Source organism: Nicotiana tabacum, chromosome 17 (assembly GCF_000715075.1).
Source record: "Nicotiana tabacum cultivar K326 chromosome 17, ASM71507v2, whole genome shotgun sequence".
In the NCBI taxonomy this organism is placed as follows: Eukaryota; Viridiplantae; Streptophyta; class Magnoliopsida; order Solanales; family Solanaceae; genus Nicotiana; species Nicotiana tabacum.
In genome coordinates this window covers 107,669,682-107,680,512 of record NC_134096.1, presented here as the reverse complement: position 1 = coordinate 107,680,512, position 10,831 = coordinate 107,669,682, and the positions used below count along the sequence as shown (strand labels likewise).

The following is a 10,831-nucleotide window of genomic DNA, read 5'->3' as shown; positions in this document are numbered from 1 at the left end:
TTCTTAACAGGCCAACACTCAACTCCATACATCATGGACGGTCTAACTACCACTTTGTAAAACTTAACTTTGAGTATCGGTGGCACTCTCTTATCACACAAGACTCCAGATGCTAACCTCCACTTCATCCACCCCACCCCAATACGGTGTGTGACATCCTCGTCAATCTCCCCTTCCCTATGGATAACCGACCCAAGGTACTTAAATTTTTCACTACTTGTTATGACCTGTGATTCAAGCCTCACTTCCATGCCCACTTCCCTAGGCTTAGTGCTGAACTTACACTCCAGGTATTCCGTCTTCGTCCTACTCAGCTCGAAACCCTTAGACTCAAGGGCCTGTCTCCATAACTCCAACTTCTCGTTAACACTGGTTTGCGACTCATCAATCAGAACTATGTCATCAGCGAATAACATACACCACGGCACCTCCTCTTTAATATGGTGTGTTAACACATCCATTACCAGGGAAAATAAGAACGGGCTGAGCATAGAACCTTGGTGTAACCCCATAAAATCTAGAAACTGCTAAGAGTTTCCTCCTATCGTCCTAACCCAAGTATTAGCCCCATCATACATGTCCTTAATTGCCCAAATGTAGGTAGCTGACATGCCTTTTTCCTCCAAGCATCTCCAGAGAACTTCTCTAGGAACCTTGTCGTACGCTTTCTCTAAATCAATAAACACCATGTGCAGATCATTCTTCCTCTCCCTGTACCGTTCCACCAACCTCCTAATAAAGTGTATAGCTTCTGTAGTAGAACGACCTGGCATGAACCTGAACTGGTTGTTGGATATAGACATTGTCCTCCGCGCCCTCGCTTCAACCACCCTCTCCCAAACTTTCAGGGTATGACTCAGTAGTTTGATATCCCTATAATTGTTACAACTCTAGATATCACCTTTGTTCTTATACAACGGTACCAACATAGTCCACCTCCACTCTTCCGACATCCTTTTCGTCTTAAAAATAACATTAAACAGTCTAATCAGCCACTCCAAGCTTGCTCTACCCACACACTTCCAAAATTCAATTGGAATTTCATCTGGCCCGATCGCTCTACCCATACTCATCTTACGCATAACTCCCAAGACCTCCTCAACCTCGATGCGCCTGCAGTCCCCAGAGTCACGGTGACTCTCGGAATGACCCAGTTCACCTAGCACAATATCCCAATCCCCTTTTTCATTCAGAAGTTCATGAAAGTAAGTCTGTCATCTCCTCTTAATCTGAGCATCTTCCATCAATACTCTACCATCATTGTCCTTGATGGATCTCACTTGGTCCAAATCTCGGGCCTTCCTCTCTCTCATCTTCGCCAGCCGGAATAACTTCTTCTCTCCACCTTTTCCCCTAGTTCCTCGTATATACGGCCATAGGCTGCATTTTTAACCTCCGTGACCGCCAGCTTTGCTTCCTTCCTAGCTACCTTATACCACTCCATCCATGCCCTCCTCTCCCCCTCACTTGTGCTCCCTACTAATTTTAGGTATGCTGTCTTCTTTGCTTCCACTTTACCTTGGACCACTTCATTTCACCACCAGTCTCCTTTGTGCCTGCCAGAGACGCCCGTCGAGGTCCCTAACACTTCTCTTGCATCCTCCCTTAAACAGTTTGCTGTCGTTGACCACATAATTCTTGTGTCACCACTCTTCCTCGAGGCTCCCAAAGCCGATAACCGTCCCTCCAACTCCTGGGCTTTGTCCTTAGTCAAGGCATCCCACCTGATTCTCGGTCGTCTGCGGTCAAACCTTTTCCTTCTCTTTAACATAATACCAACATCTATCACCAAGAGCCTATGCTGCATCGTGAGTATCTCACCAAAAATAACCTTACAATTCTTACACAGCCCTCTGTCACACCTCCTAAGGAGGATATAGTCAATCTGAGTCATCGACACCGTGTTTTTAAAAGTAACCAAATGCTCATCCCTCTTCGGAAAGCTAGAGCTCGCAATCACCCACCCAAAAGCCTTAGCGAAGTCCAACAGCAAAGTACCTCCTCCGTTCCGCTCCCCAAAACTGAAGCCTCCATGCACCTCGCCATAGCCGCTTGTGGTCGAACCAATATGACTATTGAAATCCCCTCCTATAAATAGCTTCTCAGTAGGCAGTACTTGACGCACAATCTCATCTAACCCCTCCCAGAATCGTCATTTAACCTCTTCATCTAGGCCCGCATGTGGGGCGTAGGCGCTAACGATGTTTAGGGTGCACTCTCCAGCCACCAACTTAATAGTCATAAATCTATCATTCACCCGTCTAACCTCAACCATCGACTCTCTAAGTTCCCCATCCACCAAGTTACCCACTCCATAATTACCCTTTCGGACTCTAGAGTACCAAAGCTTATACCCGTTCGCATCCCCCACCCTAGACCCTACCCACGTAGTTTCCTGGACACACGCTACATTGACCCTCCTCTTTCGGAGGATCTTTGCTAACTCTATAGACTTACCCGTCAGTGTACCTATGTTCCATGATCCAATTCTCAACCTATAGGCACCTTTGTTCCCCTTACCTCCCTTGCCTGCCTTCCCACCCCCTAACCCCTGCTCCACCTCCCGCCCCACCCCCGCTTGCCACAAGGACATGAACTCACAGGGCCATCCCAGACCACAACCACTATATATATGACAGACTAAAGGAAATCACTAACACACACTAGGAGACAGACCAGAGTAAATGAGGATATATTATAACTACAGGCACGCTAATATGGTGATTAAACTAATACTCCCTCCGTTCCAATTTATGTGAACCTGTTTGTCTGGGCACGAAGTTTAAGAAAAAATAAAGACTTTTGGAATTTGTGGTCCTAAACAATTCAAAAAGGGGCCCAGAGTATTTGTGTGGTTATAAAAGCTTTTCATTAAGGGTAGAATTGTAAGTTTAAGCAAAATTGTTTCCAAATTTAGAAAGGGGTCATTCTTTTTGGAACGGACCAAAAAAAAAACAGGTTCACATAAACTGGAACGGAGGTAGTACGAACTAAGATGGCAGCAATTTAACGAACACAACGAAGGGAAACAGCAAAACGGGAGGTACCAACTCCCGAAATTATAACATGGGAATTGTCTTGGTATACACGGCAGTATTGCGGCCACCTTGCACGTTCACGTCCAACTCCCGCGTCGCCCCTTGTTGACAGTCACCCAGACTATTCTTCACTGTTTGCACACGCACGTCCCGCTCGCCGCCAAAAGACACTGAGCCTAACCTGAAATACACACAAAACACCATGAAGCCAAACAAAGGGGGATGGGCTGTCACTGCTACCACGGGGGAAGTCCCAACCGTAACAAAAAAGCGCAAAGAAAAGGTAACGAAGAAGAAAGGAGCATAGAAAGGGCGAGGGATTACCCGCAACTAAGAATTAAAAATGGAGAAGAAAAGCAAGAGGGGAAAGGGTTGATGTTGCTGCTCGGCAAAATAGCAGTCACTGAAAATGTTGTTGCTCTAGTAAGTATGGGAGTAGGGAAGAGGGAAATAAGAAATAGGAGAGAGAGGAAGGAGAGGCGTGATAAAAGCTACTAGGTGAATCACCTAGTAGTCTATTTGCTAAAAAATAAAACTCTGAATCACAAGTATTTTGCACATTGTGCCAACTGAAATTTTCAATTTCCTTTCTTTCTTATTTTCAATAAATTTCGTAAACATTTTCACAACACATAATGAACCTTATTCCCATAGGGCATATAATTCAAAAACATTGAAATCAATTATTCCGAAATCACATCAAAACGAACTGTAATGAGTAATAAAAAGTCACCTTTGGACTTATAGCCTTCAATGGTGTACAAAATAAAAATGATAGACACAGGCTAACATCATCAAATCTTTCCCCAGGGATAAATATATACGTGGGTCACAAAATTACGAAGCTCACCCATAAGTGGAGAATAATAGGAGGATTCACCTCGATATCCAGAACCAAATCAAATTAAGGAGAATTATCCTTTTATAACAAATTGGAGGAAACGAAGACCTTCGAGAACAAATATTGGACCGATAAGAAAAAGGGGGAAAAAGATCGTAACTTTAACGACACCATTTGCTGTAGCGGCCTCAGCCAATTCATAGAAATTATATCAACGGTCCGGGACTCCCCCTCTTTAGCTCCCTCTACTCACCTGAATACCCCACTGTGACACATATTTCCGTAGTCTGGGACAATCTCTCACCATGTGGCTGGTATCTCCACACTCGAAGCAACCTCTCTGCTGGCGTGGCTATGGAAACTATGCGGTACGGGTACTCTGAGACTCATGGGCACCTCTAAAGTGCAAACTGAACTGGCTGACCCACAAAACCCACACCATGTCGTACCCTACCTCCAAAACATGGATCAGTAGATATCTGGTCTACGAGACCTCCTAGCATCCCTATCCTCTCTCTCTTGACCCCGCCTATCCTCACACTCCTGTCTCTTCCTATCATCTCTCTCTTGGTCCCACATGCCCTCTAATCGGCGGGCGATCCCCACCACCTGTTGAAATGGAACATCTGACTCCAACTCTCGAGCCACGCTAAACTAGATATCACATCATAGCCCCTCAACGAATCTACGGACTCACTCTCTAACTGTAGCGACCAAAGCAGGTGAATGTCTGGCCAAATCACAGAATCTAACAGCATATTCCGACACTGACATAGTTCCCTGGCGCAGCTGCTCAAACTCCGCGTGCCATGCGCCCCGAAGGAACTGAGGAACAAACTCTCTGAGGAACATCTTCGAAAAATGAGCCCATGAAAGTGAAGCTGCATCGGCTGGGTTACCTAACTCATACGCCTGCCACCACCGATATGCCGCTCCCTTAAGCCGGAACGTAGTAAAAGCAACTCCACTCGTCTCCACAATACCCATTGTCATAACCCGAAATTCCCACCTTCGGGACCGTGATGGCGCCTAACATTTCACTTGCTAGGCAAGCCAACGTTAGATCCGTAAAGTCAATTATTTTTCAGTTTCAACAATTAAAATCAATTAAGCCAAAATGAAATAAAACTAAGTGCGGAATAACATACATGCCCATAATATCTACTACAATCCGGATCTGGAGTCACAACTCATGATTTTCTAAAATTTTCTACAAACAGAGTCTGAAAGAAATACAACTGTTTTGAACGAAAAGAAACAGTGAAATAGGGAAAATAGAAGGGGACTCTAAGGTCTGTGGACGCCATCAGATCTACCTCGAGTCTCTAATGAGCAAATCCAAGCAGCTACATCTCACGAATAGCTAGGACCGGTACCAAAGTCTGCACAAGATGTGCAGAGTGTAGTATGAGTACAACCGACTCCATGTACTTGTAAGTGTCGAGCCTAACCTCGACATAGTAGTGACGAGGCTATGACAAGACACCCACATAATAAACCTGTGCAGATAACAGTATATATACAGGAAAACAACAATAACAGCTAAACATGTACTATTGGGAGGGGGACATGCTAAAGGGGCATAAGATATAAGAGATACAACGAAAATGATAACCAGAACAGTCAACCTGATTTTAACCAGTGAAGAAAACTAAACACAATGAAGAAAATTGCACGACATCACCATTCATGCTTTTACTCTCAACCTCACAATGAAACAATAATACTGCACTGCATCACCCTTCATGCTTTTACTCTCAACCTCACAATATAAATCAATAGATATGGCACGGCATCACCCTTCATGCATTAACTCTCATAACATGGCACGACATCACCCTTCATGCATTAACACTCACAATATGGCATGGCATCACCCTTCGTGCATTAACACTTACAATATGGCACGACATCACCCTTCGTGCATTAACACTCACAATATGGAACGACATCACCATTCATACATTAACACTCTCCCTTACCATATAACAATGAACAAGTAATAGCAGGGAGATAGAATCATCAAGAACAAGCCTTACTTCAACAATGGTTCCACAATACCAATCTCAACCTTGGAATCAATACTCAATTACCACAAAAGCCCGTAAACACGATAAGAACGATCAATTTAGTAAGTAACTAGTCTAAGCATGGATAACAAGATCAAAGTAAGAAATAAACTACAAGGAACAAGTCCCCACCCGCATGACTTAACCTGACAACAACGCATAAGTACTTGTCACCTCACATATACATTGTACCCAACATCTAAACATGTAGCAAATAGACAAACAAGTCCTAATTCCTTAAGTCAAGGTTAACCATGACACTTACCTCGCTCCAAAGGTCCACTCAAAGCTCAATCACATCTTTGCCTTTCAAACAAGCCTACAAACCAATGGAATCTAGAAAATTACCAACCAAACGATTCAAATTAAGTCTTAGCAACTACCCACGATTACAAAGGATTAAATTTAGGTCATTATTGAAAAAGTCAAAAAAAGTCAACTCCCGGGTCCGCTCGGTCCAATCCCAAAATTTCGGACCAAAACCTGATTACTCATTCACCCTCGAGCCCAGTTATGTAATTTATTTTTGATTCCAACCTCAATTCGAGGTCTAAATCCCCATTTTACAAAAATCTCTAATTTTACCCAAACCCCCAATTTTCACCATGAAAAAACAAGATTTTACGTTGAAATCTTAGGAAATAAAATGAAAGATTGAAAGAAACTAGTTTACAATCACTTACCAATGATTTGGGGAAGAAGAGTTCTTTGAAAAATTGCCTCTAGGGTTTCTAAGTTTGAAAATTTGAGAGAATGAACAAAAATTCCGTTTTCTCAGCTATTTGGTCAGTTGCAGATGTCGCATTTGTGACCTGGGGTTCGCAAATGCGAAGAAACAGTCGCTATTGCAAAGTCCCTTCCATTCCTGCTGTCATCGTATTTGCGATGATTTGTTCGCAAGTGCGAACTTTGACCTTCCGCAAATGCGATCATTTGAACGCAATTGCGATCACAGTACCCCCTGTCCCATTTTGCAAATGCGAACTTGAGGTGCCCCAACTACTCTTTGAAAATGCGAAGTATTGTTCGCAAATGCGACCTCTAGCCTCACCGCAATTGCGACCTCTTAATCGCAAATGCGAACTCATGCTAACCTAGGTACTCTTCGCAAATGAGAAGAATTTGTTCGCAAATACGAAACTGTCAGGATTTTGCAAATGCGAACACTGATCTCGCAATTGCAAGATCAGACACCAGTTACAAGAATTTGTTGAACCAGATGAGTTTTCTAAGTCCAAACCACTCCGTAGCCTATCCGAAACTCACCCGATCCCTCGGGACTCCAAACCAAACTTGCACACAAGTCTAAAAACATCATACAAAATTGCCCGTACAATCAAATCGCCAAAATAACACCTAGAACTATGAATCAGACACCAAAATCAAATGAAATTTTCACGTAACTTTAGAATTGCTATATTAATAATCGGGCGTTCGAATCACGTCAAACCATATCCGTTTCATACCAAATTTTATAGATAAGTCATAAATATAGTATTGGACCTATACCGGGTTTTTTGAACCAAAATACGGACCCTATATCAATAAGATCAAACATTTATGAAACTTTCAAATTTCAACAAAGTTCAATAACTCGGGTTAAGGACTTACGAATTCGATTCCGGGCATACGCCCAAGTCCCAAATCACGATACGGACCCACCAGGACCGTCAAAACACGAATCTTGGTTTGTTTGCTCAAAAGAATTACCGAAGTCAACTCAAATAGATTTTATGGCAAAAAATTCATATTTTCTCAGTTTTTAACATAACACCTTTTCGAAAAATATCGGGACTGTGGATGTAAATCGAGGAAGGCTAAAATGAGGTATTTAAGGCTTCAAAGCACAAAATTAAGCTCTAAAACAACCGTTCGTCCTCGAACGGGCATAGAAAAGTACCTGGGCTGGTGAAAAGGTGGGATATCTACTCCGCATGTCTGAATTGGACTCCCATGTAGCTGCCTCGACGGGTTGACCTCTCCACTGCACTCGGACTGAAGGATAACTCTTCGACCTCAACTGATGAACTTGCCGGGCTAGGAACGGCTCCTCTTCGTAAGTCAAATCCTTGTCCAACTGGATAGAGCTGAAATTTAACACGCGGGATGTGTCGCCGTGATACTTCCGGAGCATGGACACATGAAACACCGGATGAACCGCTGATAAATTGGGTAGCGGTGCAAGCTTGTAGGCCACCTCACCCACTCTCAGAAGAATCTCAAAAGGCCCGATATACCTAGGGCTCAACTTGCCTTTCTTTCCGAACCTCACCACACCCTTCATGGGTGAAACCCAGAGGAATACCCTCTCTCTGACCATGAATGCAACATCACGAACTCTACGGTTTGCATAAATCTTCTGCCTGGAGTAAGCTATGTGAAATCGTTCCAGAATAATCTTGACCTTATCCAAGACATCATGTACCAAAAAACCGAGCCTCCCCCGGCTCGAACCATCCAATTGGAAAATGACACCGCCTACCATATAATGCCTCATAGGGAGCCATCTGAATGCTCGACTGGTAGCTGTTGTTGTAGGCAAACTCCGCAAGTTGCAAGAACTAATCCCAAGAACCTTCGAAGTTTATAACACAAGCGCAAAGCATATCCTTCAACATCTGAATAATGCGCTCGGACTGTTGATCTGTCTGAGGATGAAATGTTGTGCTCAACTCAACCTGCGTGCCCAACTCACACTGTACTGCCCTCCAGAAATGCGAGGTGAATTGCGTACCTCGATCAGAAATGATAGACACAGGCACACCGTGAAGACAAACAATCTCGCGGATGTAAATCTCAGCCAACCGCTCTGAAAAATAAGTAACTGCCACAGGAATGAAATGCGCTAACTTGGTCAGCCTGTCCGCAATGACCCAAACTGCATCGAACTTCTTATGAGTCCATGGGAGTCCAACATCAAAATCCATAGTGATACACTCCGCTTCCACCCAGGAGTTTCTAACTTCTGAAGCAAACCACCAAGTCTTTGATGCTCATACTTTACCTGCTAACAATTTAGACACCGAGCTACATATGCAACTATATCTTTCTTCATCCTCCTCCACCGATAATGCTTCCGCAAGTCTTGATACATCTTGGCGGCACCCGGATGAATTGAATACCGAGAACTATGAGCCTCCTCATGAATCAACTCACAAAGTCCATCCATATTAGGCACACAAACACGACCCTACATCCTCAAAACTCCATCATCTCCAACAATAAACTGCTTGGCACCACCGTACCGCACTGTGTCCCTAAGGACAAGCAAATGAGGGTCATCATTCTATCGCTTCCTGATGCACTCAAACAATGAAGACCGAGCAAATGTACAAGCTAGAACATGACTGGGCTCAGAAACATCCAACCTCACGAACTGAGTGGCCAAAGCCTGGACATCTAATGCAAGCGGTCTCTCACTGACTGGAATGTACGCAAGGTTTCCCATACTCACCGACTTTCTACTCAAGGCATCAGCCACCACATTGGCCTTACCGGGATGATACAAGATGGTAATATCATAGTCTATCAATAGCTCTAACCACCTCCTTTGCCGCAAATTGAGCTCCTTCTGTTTGAACAAGTATTGCAAGCTCCGATGATCCGTGAATACCTCACACGATATGCCGTAAAGATAGTGCCTCCATATCTTCAGCTCATGAACAATGGCTGCCAGTTCTAAGTCATGAACAGGGTAATTCTTTTCATGAACCTTCAACTACCGCGAAGCATATGCAATTGCCTTTCCATCCCGCATCAATACCGGATCTCCTTGGCTGAAGTGGGTCTAGGCTAGTTCTGAACAACCACAATATTCTTAAGATCTGCCTGAATGCCCTCTGTTTATACATAGTGCCCCAAGAAAGTGATTGAATCCAACAAAAATTAACATTTTGAAAATGTTGCATATAATTGATTATTTTTCAAAGTCTGAAGCACAATCCGAAAATACTGCTCATGCTCCTCTCGATTGCTGGAGTAGATTAAGATATCATCATTAAACATAACAACAAAATAATCTAGATAAGGCTTGAACACCTGGTTAATCAAATCCATAAATGTTGTTGGGGCATTTGTCAGCCCAAATGACATCACTAGAAACTCATAATGCCCATACCGAGTCCGAAAAGCTGTCTTAGGGACATCAGATGCCCTATTCCTAAACTGATGGTAGCCAGACCTCAATTTAATCTTCGAAAACACCTTGGCTCCCTGAATGTGATCAAATAAGTCATTAATCCTCGACAATGGATACTTGTTCTTGATGGTGACCTTGTTCAACTACCGATAATCTATGCACATCCTCATCGATCCATCCTTGTTCTTCACGAACAACAGAGGCACACTACAGGGTGAGACACTAGGTCTAATGAAACCCTTATCAAGCAAATCCTACAACTGCTTCTTCAATTCTTGTGAATAATAATAATTTTCTTAACAAGCGGAAATAAATAATTCTTTCAAATTCAATAATTTCCAATTTATCAATTAGCTTTACAAGTTGCAATAAAATGTCAAGGTATCGTGCAATTATTATTATTAGGCACGATTTCTGCCGAGGTCGTTCGGCTCGGTCCAGATTGTCGTGTACACTGCCGAGGGACGTGCGGCATGATCCATAGATGCATCTATATTGCCGAGATGTTCGGCCCGCTCCACAACAAAGGAGGACATTTTCTTATGAACCTCTGGAATGAGATGTTATTATACGGCTAACACATAACGATGTACAATTTCTATTAACAGTCAAATAATTTGCACAAAAATTCAAGTATGTGAAACTTCGGTCTTTCACTATTTCCTCTAACAATTTACAATATAATTCTAGTATTTTAATTAAATAAAGGATGCAGTTATGACAAGTAATTTATGATTTGAGTCAT

At 43.1% G+C, this 10,831-nt stretch overlaps 1 protein-coding gene across 1 annotated transcript; it reads right to left on the bottom strand.

Annotated features, from left to right (window-relative positions):
• Positions 1-1,534: 1,534 nt before the first annotated feature.
• LOC142172031 (uncharacterized) lies at positions 1,535-2,046 on the bottom strand. Its single transcript, XM_075235784.1, has 2 exons — positions 1,999-2,046; positions 1,535-1,885 (listed from the first exon to the last, which is right to left on the bottom strand). Exons 1-2 carry the CDS (start codon positions 2,044-2,046, stop codon positions 1,535-1,537), a joined length of 399 nt encoding a protein of 132 aa, XP_075091885.1.
• Positions 2,047-10,831: the final 8,785 nt, after the last annotated feature.